Source organism: Momordica charantia (assembly GCF_013281855.1).
Source record: "Momordica charantia cultivar OHB3-1 chromosome 10 unlocalized genomic scaffold, Mcharantia_2.0 BLBB01000010.1, whole genome shotgun sequence".
In the NCBI taxonomy this organism is placed as follows: Eukaryota; Viridiplantae; Streptophyta; class Magnoliopsida; order Cucurbitales; family Cucurbitaceae; genus Momordica; species Momordica charantia.
The window spans coordinates 5,717,401-5,735,053 of record NW_028275158.1 but is presented as its reverse complement, the minus strand read 5'-3'; the positions used below and the strand labels follow the sequence as shown (position 1 = coordinate 5,735,053).

General features: G+C 34.8%; 2 protein-coding genes across 2 annotated transcripts; both read right to left on the bottom strand.

Annotated features, from left to right (window-relative positions):
• Positions 1-1,549: 1,549 nt before the first annotated feature.
• On the bottom strand, positions 1,550-5,019 carry LOC111008315 (subtilisin-like protease SBT3.6). The gene is given in 11 exon segments (XM_088118726.1): positions 1,550-2,119; positions 2,208-2,340; positions 2,343-2,402; positions 2,583-2,651; positions 2,653-2,698; positions 2,944-3,085; positions 3,181-3,874; positions 3,876-4,018; positions 4,543-4,640; positions 4,726-4,817; positions 4,901-5,019. Coding segments are annotated over 11 exon segments (2,121 nt in total). The 5' UTR covers positions 5,003-5,019; the 3' UTR covers positions 1,550-1,577.
• Positions 5,020-8,905: 3,886 nt separating this feature from the next.
• On the bottom strand, positions 8,906-15,197 carry LOC111025797 (subtilisin-like protease SBT3.6). Its single transcript, XM_088119264.1, has 10 exons — positions 14,988-15,197; positions 14,814-14,905; positions 14,636-14,733; positions 11,882-12,043; positions 11,072-11,730; positions 10,710-10,774; positions 10,202-10,453; positions 9,916-10,030; positions 9,640-9,832; positions 8,906-9,557 (listed from the first exon to the last, which is right to left on the bottom strand). Exons 1-10 carry the CDS (start codon positions 15,087-15,089, stop codon positions 9,004-9,006), a joined length of 2,292 nt encoding a protein of 763 aa, XP_087975390.1. The 5' UTR covers positions 15,090-15,197; the 3' UTR covers positions 8,906-9,003.
• Positions 15,198-17,653: the final 2,456 nt, after the last annotated feature.

Sequence of the window (17,653 nt, the reverse complement as noted above, 5' to 3'; positions counted from 1 at the left end):
GTTTGATAGTGATACAACGACACCCACTAGACATTGAATTAATTGTCACAACCTTTCATCTCATATATCTAATTATTGCATTCTCTTCTTTCGAATGGAGCCTAATTATTGCAATTATACCAGTGAATTTACAATTTTTTGGTTATCATAATTTCTTACAGTTTTATTACAATTTACACCTTACCGATAATGAAGTTTATGAATAGTTGGATTCTTTTCAACGCCCAATTTCTTTCCCACTATGATGCAATGCTATGAGACTATGTTTTCTTGCTAGGAATCGAAATGAACATAAATTAGAATGAAAATCAATCGGAATAAGAATCTTATTCCTTTGATGTTGTTTACCAGAAATTTGTTGAAATCGAAATCAGATCAACTCCTTACTAAAACTTCTAGAATTGGAATCAAAATCAGATATATAACATTACTAGTATATTCTTTTCTTATTTCTAGCTAATAACAAATAGAATGTTGTGCTAATATGTTTTTTAATTACAATAATAATTAATTTTATTTGATAGTAAATATTTCTTATTATAACAATTTATTTAATATTAATAAATAATCGACTAAAATATTTATTATTATAACAATTTATTTAATATTAATAAATAATCAACTAAAATGCTTTTGTTATTAGAAACATCATTATTTAATATAAAATATTATTAAATTTTATTTTTATAATATTTAATAATAATAAATTCTATTTTAAAATTGACGTCCGAACAAGTCAAGATCGATTTGATACGATGTAGGGTGAAAAACAGTCAAAGCGTAGCTGCAGGCAATGGAGCTGAGGAGGCAGTACTGCGACATTGTCGCGATGGGGAGTGCGGACGTATTCCATCCGTAGTGTCATGACGCTGTAGCGATGTTATATATATAAATGCAGTTTTTTTCGCATTTTAGGGTTCTTGAGCTGAATATATCAATTTTCTGTGGCAGTTTTGAGGCAGCGACTCAGAATATTGGAGAGTTGGGCCGATGAAGATTGAAATATTTGGGGTAATTAGATCTTAATTCTTGTAAGTTTTTCATTCCTATACATATAAGTATAGTGTTGTTAGAATACTTAGAAGTTAGAGGGCTTTTGTTAGGACCCGGTGGGTGAATATTGGAGGAGGTATTTGAGTGCTTGTACCAATCTCATATATAGTGGAATCCGCACTGAACGTTGTTATTGTTGAGTGAACCAGTATAAAATTGTTTACGTCGTCGTTTCTACATTTTCCTCTTTTTCTCCTATATTGTGTATAGAAGGAGAAATGGTTAGAGCTTTAATTTTCCTATAGAATGATTGTGTCAAGAAATCCCATAATCCTTGGAAGAGGTAGGGCTCTTGTCCCCTGTTCTGTTGTTAAAAAAAAATGTTGGAATTCAAATAAATTCCTATTTAAGAAATAGAATGATATATGGTTTATAGATGGATAATTATCTGAATTGAAATAAGAATATTTTAGGTGAAGCCAAAAGTAAAAGATACGACAATACAGATTATTTATTTATTTTCTCCACTCAAATCATAAAGATGCAGATAAACAAACAACACAAGATCACAAGATCAAAGGAGATCAATTTGAAGATAGGGGAGTTTTGACAGGATGCACTCCATCGCTCCCAATTAAGTTTCCAAAAGAGTACCCATAATTCATATGGAGCACAGCGGAAATGGTAACCTTAAATGAAATCTTCTTCACTCTGGAGTTGAACACCAACACTCGGGGCTCCACGCTCACCCTCGTGCCGGGTGGGGCTCGAATCACTGCCCTGTACATCGAGCTCGACTTTCCCACATTCGTCACCGTACGAGTCACGGTGGTGGAGTTTCTGAGAGCTGGTACTGTAATGGTCGGTAAATTCAAATCTGATACCGATGGCCTTTGTAACGGGCACCCTATTTTCTGCTTCATTAGCTGGGAAATATGTGAGGTCTTATACCCCATGCCGCACAGGTAGTACTTAACGCAGTCTGCAATGGCTAGATCATAGATGAGGCCTGGGTCTGCGACGGCATTAGGGTTCACCAATTCGCCGCCGTAGTTAAATGGATCGGGCAACTTGGGAGGAGAGCCCTCAGCCAAAATGGGCGCCCCCAAGGGGTCTTTTTCTTGTGCTGCAGTTTAGAAAAGGGTGGCAATTCTAACGGTTTCTAAAGTTCTTTCATTTTATTATTATTACCAAGAAATTGGAATGGATATTACCAGTGGTGATGAGGGCCGATTTAATGGCGGCGGGTGACCAAGTGGGATGCATGGATTTAAGGAGAGCCACGATGCCGGAAATATGAGGTGCAGCCATGGAAGTTCCTAAATCGAACGCGAACCCTTTGTCGCTATAGCGCGGTTGCGCGGTGAAATGGCAGCTAGAATGTTAGACCCTGGCGCTGCTATGTCTGGCTGCTCACCAACACCCATCTCAAAATCAATTTACTATTCAACATTTAACTATCATGGTGGAACTTATTGAAATAAAAAGAAAAAGGAAAATTAAAGAGAGTATAATTGAAATTGTTTATAAAATTTAGGAATCAACATAGTATTGCAATAAATGAATGATATGGATGAAAAATGAGGTACCTTGAGAACTGCGGGAGAGGCAGAATTAGGACCTCTAAATGAGAAAAACGCTATCTTAGTTGATATAGAGCTTCCCTACGAGGATTGTTGCGCGCCCCAGCCTCACCGTTGGATTACTTAACAAAATCACACAAAATAAAATCATAAAACAAAACTTAATTACCATATACCACATCTCCGCGCTTATTAGATTAGGAGAAAAATGTTCATCATACGTGGCGTCCAAAGCGTAATAAAAAATTTTAGTGGCAACGTCAGGATCTACAACGATGCATGGAAAGTGACGAACTTGACCACATGGAACCCAGACGTCGTCCTGTTGGCCGGCAACAATTATCCCGATCCCGTTTGCTGCTTCCACCGTATTCGCACAGCCGATAGAGTTGTCACATTCGCTAATTTACTGAAGCATAGAACCACGTTTCCACTCAGAGATGTGTCGTTCCTCAAAATGCCTTCGCATGAACACAAAATGTTGGGACACACGAAATTGCCACCAATGTCTTTTTGGCAAAGAACAAGAAAAGGAAAAATAAATAAAAAAGCCGTAAACTTTTTAATGCAAATAAATCCACCTTTAATCTAACAGGGCTGTAACTATAAGGATTTACAAAATGAGTGGTGTTATCTCCGAGAGTAATGGAGGTAAGAAAAACCCTATCAGTTGTAGAGGCAGCAACGGTGAAAATCCAAGGCGCAGTGTTGAGAATGGTCTGCTTATTGGGGCCATCATTCCCACCCGCACACACCACAGAAATTCCCCTCGCAGTCGCATGAAACGCCCCAATCCCATCCCCGCTCGACTCTCTATAAACTCAGGGAAAATAGGCACCCCCGCCGACCGACAGCGACAGAGACAACACATCCACGCCGTCGTGAATGGCATCGTCCATGGCCATTAATATGTCCGCTCCCGACCCTTGCCCCATCACCGAAAGTGCCTTGTATATGGCCAAGCGCGCACGCGGGGCGCCTCCCTGCACCGTGCCAGCGCCGAGGCCCCCGTAGCTGACGTTGGGCACCAAGGAGCCTGCGGCTGTGCTGGCGGTGTGGGTTCCGTTTCCGTTGAAGTCCCTTGCGGATGAGTTCTCCTCCGCCAGTGCCTCCTGTCCCACGTCAGCAATGAAGCCTTTATTGTACCAACGCGCGCTTATGATTTTTCTGTTGCAGTTTGTGGAGTTGAATTCTTCTCCTGATTCGCACTTGCCTTTCCATCTTGATGGCACCCGTCCCATTCCTTCATCTCCAAAAGCTTACGACTCCGGCCAGATTCCTGATACATTCAATTTTTTAAATGACATCTTCGCCCATTTTACCGCGATGAAGAAGGTTGGAGGATTGTGAGGGAGAAGTTGAGAGCCCCAGGAAATCCCAACTTCTTGTAGTCTGCATTTTGTAAATCGAATTTGGAAGAACTCGAACCACGCCCGCCATTTCTGAAGTTCAATTCGTTCGTACCACCACAAATTGTTTGTTTTAGTGATGAAGGCTTAAATTAAAAGTTTACTTCTTTAATTTTCTGAATTAATTTTAATATAATACTTTTAAAACTATTCTTAAGCATACAGGTTGAAAATATAAGAAACCTAACAAAGATTTATAATATATATGAGTTATTCTTCCCTTATTTTGAAAACAGATTTTATGAATATTGATATGGTATTAGAATTCAAAAAATTTAGTTATCCAAAAATTGAATTCAACTCAGATTAGTTAGCCTAAAAAAGCTACAATTTCTCAAGTTAAGAATTTTTCATAAACTTTTTTAAGATCCAAAAATTTAAAGACACATTACAAACTTTTTAAAACATAGAATGAGATGAACAATATGATCTTAAAAGTACATAAGAAATTTACCTAATCTTTTTAAATATAGGGACAAGATGGACCAAATAGAAATCTTTTGAAAGTTTATTCTCAAATTAATTCATTAGGTTTACATTTATATTAGTATATTTACCAGCTAGCTTTTGAGCGTGAGACTTGGTAAGCTTGGCTGCAAACCCAGAAAAGCCATGTCTATAGCTGTACACCATTGATTCCCACGACTTCTCCTTGCTTCATTATCAAATATCATAATATAATTAACACTAAACCTTTTTTTTTTTTTTTCATTAAAAATTCTGAGCTGTAGATTAATTACCTTCCCAGTACAGTGGACAGTAATTCATGGTGAGACTCAGTTGTCAATTTACTCTCTTCGTGTTGAGTTTCTCCCAAGTAAACGATGTGAACCTGAAGAGATAATTATCAAGTGATGGAATTGGTCAAATTTTTTAATGTAGAATATGGGCCAACTCCATGGGTAATATTTGAACCTTGCGATTCTGGTCATCAGCTTCTGCCATGGCTTTACATGAAAACATTGAAAACAATGCATAAAATGACACAAATGCAACAATGAAATGAGATTTCCCCATGTTTGTCACCCGCCCTCTGTTTTCTGAAAGATCTGAAAGGAACCAAATTTAAAGTGATGGAGGAAGAACAACCAATGGACAGAACGGATAGGCTGTGAGATACATGGGGTAGAAACATGTGCGGTTTTTATTGAAAGAGATGATGGGACTGCGGACCCATTTTGCAATATTAATATATTGATTTTTTAATTTTCTAGTACCCTCTTGTACCGAGTAACTGTTCTTTATGCACACCTCGACTAATTTTATGGAATAGTTGCTCGACCCTAAAATATTTAATTCATAATATTTTCCAAGATGCTGTTTGAATTTTGTTTCAATGGTTCCTACAGTACTGTTTGGTTTGAGTGTAAAATTGATAGCATTTTATTATGTTTTTAAGCTTTTTGTATGAATTCTTCTTACAGTGTCCCCTGCCAGCCCGTGTTCGAGCTTCATATTGGCAGTATGGTTAAGGTTTTTTTTTTTTTTTTTTTTAACCCAGCTTTGGTGTGCTATTATTCCTATTCTCATTATGTTAATATGTCGGTTTTTGAAAAAGGAGAGAAAAATCATACAATTAATGATTCTATGTACAAATATGTCAATTTTTTTAAAAAATAAAAGAAATAGGTTTATGGGATATTCAAACCATAGTTTTACAAAAGTAATTTCATTCTTGGTGCAGCCACATCTCCTGCTGTTTTGAATCTAAAATAAATTATTTTAAATTTATACAAATATGTTTATGGTCTCTTTGGTCTAATTGTTACTGGTAACTTGAAGGCTTTGGTTTATTTTCAATTTACATGTTACCGTTTTATGTGGACTTTTTTCACTATAAATACAAATATATTTTTTTCTTGTCTATAAATCACCACATTTTCGAGATTCGATTACTCTTATTTTATATAATTTTTAATTTAATATTTTAAAAGTCTAAATAAGTCAGACAAAACTCTTTAAAACCAATTTTATATTATTTTTAATTTTATAAAAAACTCTTTTTTTCTTTATATTTTATTAAAGTATATAATTTAGACGTTGATATCTTTTAGCTCTTCATCTATTGTAGGTAATTTTTTAAACATTTTTAGACTTGGTAGATAAGTTTTTGCTGGGTTTGAAAATCTCCCTAAGTGGTGACTTCCCAGATCGAGATGAAATAATATAACCATTGGAGAAGACAAATAGTCGGCATGTCAGAGTAATTGAGTGCTCTGACGCTTGGTATACCATATCCGATCTGAACCTTTAACTCGATGACACGTGTAAGGTTAGGATGAATTTTTGCTTTACCACAGATAATTTTCAAGATCCAACTCCGTCTTTCACGCCTTTTGTTTCTGAGAAATACTTGAGTCCGGCCTGAGCAACTCGAAACTTCGTTCTAGGTCAGTCTTTTTCCCTCGTAATATCTTTTGTTTCCGTTTCGTGTCATGTCTAGTTCCAGTAGTAGCTCGTCTGATAGGTTAGATCAGAACCGGCGGGCACCTCGTCCCTAGCAGATTTACCTCTAGTGAGGACTTAGTAAATAGGTTAAATGATGAGTTATAGGAGGTAGAGAATTTCAGGGCCTCGGAAGAGGAGGGAAGTAATAACAATGCTTCCACCTCAAACAAGGGGAATGAGTACCCCTCTAAAATACACGAGAACTACCTAGATCCCCTTCGTATAGGTTATAACATCCCTGACTCTGTAAGTCTTCACCTTCTAGTAGAGGGAGAGACAGCGGATAACCCCCAGATGGGTGCATCACGCTTTACCTCAAGATGTTTTAATTATTTGAATCCTATTTAGATATTTCTCTGCTAACATGTAGTTTAATTATTGAATCTTTATTAAAAAAATAAACTATATATATAATGTATCATAATATATACATTATACATATTTCCTGATATATAATTTGAACATTTCAAATTCTCTCAAAATCTTGATCCTGGTTTTACCCATTGTCAGCTAGCAAGGGGACCTAATGGACGTACAGATCAGAAGCTCCAAAGATACGAGATTAATCAGTCAAACTCATTTAACCGAGTTAATCAACATTCGTTAATTGCGGGTCACTCCACTAAACACCCGCAACTGCACTCTTCTCACTACAGAATATTTTCGTGTCCAAGGATGTACGACCATTAACGGCAAGTCAATCCTTTACGAGTGCTCCTAACTCTAGCTGGGTCAAATTACCGTTTTACCCCTGAGTTACATCTTGCTCCTTAAATACCACTGCTCATCTAATGAACAACCTGGTTTTGGTCCGACCAAGAACCGAAAGTCCCTCTTAGGCCAGTGATCAGAGGGTGGGGCCCCTTGTTCAAGTCCAGAGTCAGCATGTAAGGGAACACTCATATACTTCCCTAAAGTTGGGAAGGGGTGAATCTTATCTTGTGTAGTTATATTCCCAGCTCCCCACTCGGTCTTGTCCCCAAAATGGTAGGATTATTGAATCGGCAACCCTGGCCACTCTCACCCATACAAATCAAAGGACGATCCCTTATTAGCAGGAGTCCATAACTCGCTTAAGATTAAGATCGAGTTACTTGATCATCTTATGAGATAACAATCTATTGACTAACGGTGTTAGAGCAAATGATTAATTATTTCACGGTCCGGTCTTATATAAACTCATTGTATAGAATACCCCACTTACATGTCTGTACATGAACGACCTGGATAAAGTCGTTTGTAACTATTATACAGTGGGCCGTATTCATAGTGTTACCCGGATAAGGTACCCAACCTTATCCATGTACTATAGAACATTTAGGTTATTACTGGAACATTATCCACTTGTATATCAAATATTTACTATATATAAAAAATATACATTGTATATTAAATATATATTGTATATCAAATATATATATTGTATATTACATATATACTATATATCAAATATCTACTATTCCAGTTACATTAAATAACCTTGGATCTTAGTTTATTGGAATATGAGTAATGCAAAGAAATAATAAGATAACTCTTTATTGAATAAATAGTTTATTCATAAATTACTAATACACAAAATTGTATATCAATATTATATTAATGGTATATCAGAGGCATATCAAGTATATATCACATGTACATAAGTGGTACACCAATAAATAGTAAATCATATAATCATATTAGAAATTATATCAGTTGTATATCAATAGTAAATTAGAGGTATATATATATATCAGTGCTACGAGGTAAATTTGACATTTTATTATTTAGACCTCCGTTTTTTCCCAAAAAGAATGTTATATTTGAAAAACTAAAATGTAGGTGCTAAATTTGTTATTTCCTTAAATTTTTTCGTATATTGCAATTGTCCCGTTTTTTCTTCGTATTTTATTATTCCAATTATATTTTCAGATTTATCTGCTATTGGTATATATTAGTAGCTGATATATTTTGAGCTAATCTATATTAGCTAATATACTTTGATTTACTTCATACTAAGCAAAATATATTCTCTTGACCTCTATGTATTAGGTTGCGGGTAAACAATGTGATGAATCACGAAACTTGGTAATTGCTTTATGTTAATGATTTCTAATCTTCTTTTTTTCTTTTATAGTCCATTAATTTTTCTTCTCGGGGTGTGAAGTATTAATTACTTGATAAAATTAATAAGTATTTTGAAAAGTTGAACTCTAAAAGGTGCAGCCATGTGTTTTGGGATTGGTATGAAATTCCTTGTGCTCATGCACCAACCCAATAATAAATTTATAACAATAAAATTTAATTGAAAAAATCTTTTTATATATAAATTTCTTGATGGGTTTAAAAGTTTCCATAACTAATTACTTTCCTTCTCTCACATAATAAATAGTATAAATTACATTTGTGATCACGTTTAAGTTTGGAATTAGTTTCAATCCAGTCCATTTCAAAAATAACATTTTATTCCATGAGGTTCAATGACACAACATGAACATAAAAATAGGAAATAATCACTTTATTCATACATAATAAATATCGTGTATATATATAGGAAAATACTTTGGCTTACATAGACACACAGCAAAAGATCAAAGGAGATCAGTTCGAACAGACAAGGGAATTTTGACGTGATGCACTCCATCGCTCCAAATTAAGCTTCCAAACAAATACCCATAGTTCCTATGGATCGAAGCGGAAATGGTAACCTTAAACGAAATCTTCTTCACTGTGGGGTTAAAGGCCAACATCGAAGGCTCCACATTCACCTTCGTGCCATATGGGGCCCGGATCACTGCCCTGTACACCGAGCTCGAATTTCCCACATTCGTCACCGTCCGAGTCACCGTGGTGGAGTTTCTGAGAGCTGGTACTGTAATGCTCGGTAAATTCAAATCCAACACCGACGACCTCTGTGAAGGGCACTCTGTTTTCTGCTCTGTTAGTTGAGAAATATCTGAATTCTTATACCCCATGCCGCACAAGTAGTATTTGACATAGTCTGCAATGGCTAGATCGTAGATGAGACCTGGGTCTGCGGCGGCGTTGGGGTTCACCAATCCGCCGCCGTAGTCAAATGGGTCGGCCAGCTTGGGAGGTGAGCTCTCAGCCAAAATGGGCGCCCCTGAAGGGCCTTTTACCCGTGCTGCATTGTGAAAATGAAAATGGTGGTTAACCATTTATAAAGTCTTCTCTTTTATTATATAAAATTGAAATATATGTATTACCAGTGGTGCTGAGGGCTGATCTAATGGCGGCGGGTGACCAAGTGGGATGCAAGGATTTAAGGAGTGCCACGATGCCAGAGATATGAGGTGCGGCCATGGAAGTTCCTGATTGGAATGCGAATCCTTTGTCGCTAAAGGGGTTGCGCGGTGAAATGGCAGCTAGAATGTTGGACCCTGGCGCTGCTATATCCGGCTGCTCTCCAACACGCATCTCAAAATCAATTTAACTATTATAATGGTGGAACTTATTGGAATCAAAAGAAAAGAAAAATATACCTTTAGAATTGCGGGAGAGGCAGAATTAGGACCTCTAGATGAGAAAAAAGCTACATTGGTTGATATAGGCTTCCCCACGATGGTTGTTGCACGCCCTATCCTCACCATTGGATTACTTCACAAAATCAAAAACAAAACTTACTACTATTCATTTTTGTTTGAAACCAAAAATTGAGTGAATATTATTCCATTAGGCATCTAAGTAGGAGGAAAATGTTATCATACGTGACATCCCGTATGCATAACACATTCCTTTAGTATTAAAATGATGAATTAATTAAATTACCTGGTGTCCAAGTGGTAGTGAAAAAATTTAGTACCAACATCAGGATCTAGTACGATGCATGGAAAGTCAGCACCACATGGGAACAAGATGTCGTCGTGTTGGCCGGCCACGATTATCCCGTTCCCATTTGCTTGTCTCACCGCCACAACCGCCTTTTGTGTCATCTCAAGATCTACTAATTTATTAAAGCAGAGAACTATGTTTCCACTCAGCGAAGTGTCGTTCCCCAAAATGTCCTTGCATGAACACAACCTGCAATCACACCACCGCCAACAAAACCAAAGAATTATTATTCAAACTCAATGATTAATGAGAAAGAATAAGTGAAATAAGATCAAATCGGAAGATGTGGTGTTTTTAATTTCTAATTAATTAGATTCCTATTACTCATTATAGAAAAAAAAATTTTAAAAATCATTTTTGCATTTATCTCTCATAGGTTTAATGGTCGTAAGGGAAAAGTTGCTCATTTTCAATGAAAAATGGGAGAATGTCGATGAAAACTAACCTTCTACGGGTGGAACACACCAACTTGCCGACAATGTCATTTTCTCCGGCAAAGAAGCTTTGGCCCTATAAAAAAAAATGAAAAAAAAGACCATAAATTAATTTTAATGCAAATTAAACCTTAAATCTGATACAAGTTTATTTAGGAAATATACTTAAAGTTACTACCGTTAACAAGTTATCTCTATCACTACCATGCAATGCAGCTCATCATTTTTCAAAAAGAAAAATTATCTGCTTTAACATTTATTTTCTATTAATTTTGTCAAACATACCATGGTAGTTAGTATTAGATAGGCCCTTACCGATAATGACCCAGAGTATTTTAACTTGATGAGACTATATATGTATATATAGGCATACCAAATGAGTGGTGTTATCTCCAAGAGTAACGGGCGCAAGAAAAGCTCTATCAATTGTAGAGGCAGCCACAGTGAAAATCCAAGGCGCAGTGTTGACAATGGTCTGCTTATCGGGGCCATCATTTCCACCCGCACACACCACAGAAATTCCCCTCGCAGTCGCATGAAACGCCCCAATCGCCACCACGCTGTCCTCGCTAAACTCAGGGGAAATAGGCACCCCACCAAACCTGAGCGACAGAGACAACACATCCACGCCGTCGTGAATGGCATCGTCCATGGCCATTAATATGTCCGCTCCCGACCCTGCCCCCTCCGACCACAGCACCTTATATATGGCCAAGCACGCGCGTGGGGCGCCGCCCCGCACCGTGCCGGCGCCGAGGCCCTGGTAGTTCACGTTCGGCACAAAAGAGCCTGCGGCTGTGCTGGCGACATGGGTTCCGTGTCCTTGGAAGTCTCTTGCGGATAAGTACTCGTTCGCCAGTGCCTGCTGCCCCCCGTCAGCAATTAAGCCTTTATTGTACCAACGCGCGCCTATGATTTTTCTGTTGCAGTTTGTGGAGTTGAATTCTTCTCCTGATTCGCACTTGCCTTTCCATCGTGATGGCACCGGCCCCATTCCTTCATCTCTGAAAGCTTCCGACTCCGGCCAGATTCCTGATTCAAACAAGAATTAAACTTCACAATTTTCTTTCTAATTTGTTTCGTGAAAAGCTTCCGACTCGGAACATTCTTAAATGTCTGACAACTAATTAGCGTAAAAATACAAATAATGAGCTGTTAGTTTTCACGAGAGGGAGAGTTGTACCTGAATCAAGGACGCCTATAATGACATGTTCGCCCATTTTACCGCGATGAAGAAGGTTGGAGGATTGTGAGGGAGAAGTTGAGAGCCCAAGGAAATCCCAACTTCTTGTAGTCTGCATTTTGTAAAGCGAATTTGGAAGAACTCGAACCACGCCCGCCATTTCTGAAGTTCAATTCGTTCGTACCACCACAAATTGTTTTTTTTTAGTGATGAAGGCTTAAATTACAAGTTTACTTCTTTAATTTTCTGAATTAATTTTAATATAATACTTTAAAACTATTACTAAGCATATATCAAGAGTTGAAAATACAAGAGGCTTAATAAAAATTTATAATATAAATGAACTATTTCTCTCTTAATTCAATTTATTTTTGTTGGGTTTGTAAGGAGTGCAAACAAAGTTCCACATTGGATAGAGAAGTGAATGATCATGAGTATAGAGAGGACAATTATCTCTTGATATGAAGCCTCTTGGATGGAACCGAGGGGTACCGTTTCCTCAACAAGTGATATCAGAGCCATGAAAACATAGACAATACTCTATCTCTTATTATTGTGTGTGGCTTAGGTTTTACTACCAAATTATGGAAGGAGAAAATATTAGTGGTGAGTAAATTTTTCCAACAAACCAAGATTAGTAAGCCTAAAAAAGCAACCATCCTAAGGCGGTTAAAAGATTTATTAGGAAAGATTAAAAAATTGGGGCAACTTGAGATATGACAAAAAAAGTTAGGAAAATAAGCAAAATAGCAACAAGTTTGAGTTTTTCAAATATAGCTGGCAAAAAAACGGAGGCCCACATTATAAATTACAAATATACCCTGCAGACTCGAACCAATAATAAATTACTTCTGATTGACTTCTGATATACTAATGATTGACAGATATACTCCTGATATACATGTGATATATGTTTGATATACATATGGTATGAAATTGATTTACTTCTGATATAACTATGATATCTACTACTATATGTGACATAGAATTGATTGACTTCTGATATACTATTGATTTACTTATGATATAACTATGATTGACAGATATACTCTTGATATAAATGTGATATATATTTCATATATATTTGATATGAAATTGATTTACTTCTAATATAACTATGATATATACTACTATAGGTGATATAGAACTGATTGACTTTTGATATACTATTGATTTACTTATGATATAACTATGATTAACAGATATACTTCTCTTATATATGTGATATATGTTTGATATACATATGATATGAAATTGATTTACTTCTGATATAACTATGATATCTACTACTATAGGTGATATAGAACTGATTGACTTCTTATATACTATTGATTTACTTCTAATATAACTATGATTAACATATATACTCTTGATATATATTTGATATATGTTCGATATACATATGATATGAGATTGATTTACTTCTTATATAACTATGATATCTACCAATTATTTCGAATATATTACCTCTAATATATGTTTTATCATATACTAATATATGAAATAATTTTTTATCAGATAAAAGCAATGGTACAAACACAAAAAATGAAATAAAAAAGCATCGTCGAAAATGTTGATGTCGTTCGTCCCAAAAGACAACATAAACCAACGCCAAAAGTGTTGTCTTTGGAAAAATGAAAAGCTTCAAAGATAGTATCTCCGAAAACACGACAATCACCAATAATGAAGATTGATGTCTCAAGCTTTTACCTAACGATTATACAAGAATGAAACTTACGCTTTTCTAGACTGTTGGAACTTATGCTTATGGAACTTATGCTTCTTCTTTTATAGAATTTTAAGAATGACATTGTTAGTCTACTTTTGGTTTATGCTACTAGTTCGTTTTGATGTTTAAACCTTTAAGTTTTTGGTTGAAGGACTTTGCTGCTGATTTGATGTTGATGTTGATACCCAAGAATGATATTTAAACCTTTTAAGAATGACATTGTTGCTGCTTTCATTTTGATCTTTAAAACTTTAAATAAAACTTAATTGTACTATTGATATCTGTACAATGTATATTTGATATATCACTGATATATTATTGATATACAGAAAAACCCTAAGTTTCTATTTACCTCTAATTTCTAATTGATTTATCATTCACAGTAATTTCGAAAGTCACCATTGACATTCACATTCACGTTCCTTTCAAGTTTTCTTTCTCATTTTCAGTAAGTATCAAATTTTTTTCTCATTTTCCATGCATGCCAATACCTACTAATTTCTAATTGATCAAAAAAATACAAGACAAAGGGTTAAAGCAGGTAAAATAGTGATTTACTATTATACAACTGATATAGAACTGATTGACTTTTGATATACTATTGATTTACTTCTGATATACTAATGTTGTTAGATATACTCCTGATATATATGTGATATATGTTTGATATATAATAACGAAGCGATAACTGAAAAGGGTAATTTGAGAATACTTAAAATTTTAAAATCAGGATTTTCAAAAAAATGCTATATCTGAAAATATAAAAAATGCATGCTATTTTGTTAAATATAGAAAACTTATATGCTAACGATTACATATCCCCTAAAAAATTTAAAGGCACATTACGCACTTTTTGAAAAACAGAGAATTAGATGAACAATATGATCTTAAAAGTACATAAGAAATCTACCAAATCGTTTTAAATATAGGGACAAGAGTTTAGACAGAGGGACTAAATAGAAATCTTTTGAAAGTTTATTCTCAAATTAATTCATTAGGTTTTTATATACATTAATATATTTTACCAGCTAGCTTTTGAGCCTGAGAATTGGTAAGCTTGGCTGCAAACCCAGAAAAGCCATGCCTATAGCTGTACACCATTGATTCCCACGACTTCTCCTTGCTTCATTATCAAAAATCATAATATAATTAACACTAAACTTTTTTTTTTTCAATTAAAAATTCTGAGCGTAGATTAATTACCTTCCCAATACAGTGGCCAGTAATTCATGGTGAGTCTCAGTTGTCAGTTTACTATCTTCGTGTTGAGTTTCTCCCAAGTAAACGATGTGAACCTGAAGAGAAAAATTATCAAGTGATGGAATTGGTCAAATTTTTTAATGTAGAATATGGGCCAACTCCATGGGTAATATGTACCTTGCGATTCTGGTCATCAGCTTCTGCCATGGATTTGCATGAAAACATTGAAAACAATGCATAGAATGACACAAATGCAGCAATGAAATGAGATTTCCCCATGTTTGTCACCCACCCTATGTTTTCTGAAAGGAACCAAATTTAAAGTGATGAAGAAAGAACAACCATTCGACAGAACGGAGTGGCTGTGAGATACATGGGGTACAAACATCTGTGGTTTTATAGAAAGAGCTGATGGGACTGAAGACCCATTTTGCTATATTATAATATTGATTATTTTTTTATTTTATATATAAATATCGTGTTCGAGCCCATTTATGCACATCTTCCTTAATTTTACGAGACAACCGCGTACCCTACCATATTTGATACCAGAAACACAGAACAATTAATTTATAAATTTCCCGAAATCCTGACCCCCTACAGTACAGTTTGGTTTGAGTTGAAAATTGATAGCATTTTATTATGTTTTTAAGCCTTTTTGTATGAAATTCTTGCAGTCTCCGCTGCCAGGCCGTGTTGGAGCCCGTATAATTAAGGTTTTTTTTAAGCACTTCGGTGTGCTATTTTTTTAATGCAACATGTGGGGATGAGGATCAAACTCACAATATTTTAGTTAGATATATATGTCAATTAGCACTGAACTATGCTCGTTTTTACCTCTGAAACAATTCTCGTTATATTAATATGTTGCCTTTTTAAAATGAAGGAAAAAATCATACAATTTAGGATTTTATGTCATTTTTATAGAAAAGTTTGGAAATTTTCTTTATACAAATATGTTAAATTTTGTTATAAAGAAAAGATATATATCGATGGAATGTTAAAACCATAATTTTATAAAAGAACTTTTATCGTTGGTGCAGTTACACCGCATACTGTTCTGGACCTAAAATAAATTATTTTAAATTTATACAAATATATGTCTTCTATTTGGTCTAATATTGTTACTGGTAACTTCCTGGCTTGGTTTTATTTTCAATTTATATGGTACCTCTACAAAAAAAAAAAAAAAAAAAAATTCTTCCCTATCAATCGTCAAATTTTCGAGATTCGATTACTCTTATTTTATATAAATTTTAATTTAATTTTTTAAAGTCTAAATAATTGACAAAACTCATTAAAAACTATTTTTATATAAATTTTAATTTTGTTTAAAACCTCTCTTTTTTTCCTTTGTATTTCGTTAAAGTAAATAATTCGGACTTCTGTATCTTTAATTTTTGTTTCTTATACATTTCTATTGTAGGTAATATTTTTTAAAAAATAATTATCTCTAATATATATATAGAAAATAGTTTGAATATTACTAGTTGCGGTTCTTTGTTTACAAGTCTCCAAACCCCAATACAACATTGGGTCACATTTTCTTTCGTTGAGAGCAACTTTTTTCGAATCTTGGAAAAAGAACCCAAAAATTTTGTAGTGTAGGAGTGGGGACCTTATGGACAAAACATTGTGTGTGGCAAGTAAGCAACTTAATTATTATAAAAGGTGATTTTTTTTTAAGTTCCAATAGGGAAAAATTACGAATATATAAAAATATATTTGATAATATATCATATTATTGTGGAAATATAAAAGCATGCTGTCTCTATACTATTGTGGAAATAAGAAAGTATATGCAGACAAAGTGAAGAGTCATGAATTAAATTGAAGGGAACAACTTGGATTTAGCAGCGTTGAATGAGACATAAATGATAATATTTACAGGGTATTAATTAATTTATGTTCGCCTCATTGTATGAATTTTCTTGGGCAGCTCTTTCACTGTCTACTGTTCGTGTTCATCTAGCGGCCTAATTCATTAATTTTCTTCGTGTGGGACGTTGGAAAAGCTAGAGAGAGGACAAGAGATATGATGGATGAATTTAAGAAAATTGCATAAAGTTGATAAAGACACATTTTTTTAACACGTATATCCAACAAGAAAGTTATATCATTGAATATGTCAAGATAGATAATTATTGACTTGGAGGTTCTTATGTTGGAAAAAAAGAAATCCAAAACTTAAAAGCCATGGATCGATTTCCCATTTCAATTCAAGAGAATTAACATTTAAGAAGCGGAAGCGTACCTTGATCCATAATTGAATGCGGATTGACAGGTTTGATCTTCCAAGTCTAGATGAATCACGTTTTCCTCTGGTTTTACTTTGTATATTAGTAGAACAGGGAGAAGATTCTCTATGAAGGGATAAGAGAAAACTGACGTGAAGAAGATCTAACTTGGGGACCATAACCCCTATGTAATCAACCAAAAACCACTGGTCACAACGTTTTCATATTTGTAATTTGACCCCTCATCAAATTGGAAATTATTTCATGGTATCAATACATTTTGTCCATAGTCATTTTATAATTACTCTGTTAAACCAAAACTTACACATAATTAGATCACTTATCTCGATCTAATTAAATAGCAAAAACACATTAAATTAATACATGTGTGGTCCTATGCTATTGAAAATTCCAACAATCTCCCAGTGGGCCACATATGTAACCTAACAAATGTGTTTGACTTTATGCGCTCCAAAATTGCTATCGTAAAAAGGAGTAAACTTAAACAATTTTGTCCATTAGTTACATTAGTAAGGATCAAAGAGGTTTTCGTTGCAATGAAATGCAACTAAACCCATCATTGGTCACAAATACCAATATAACTAA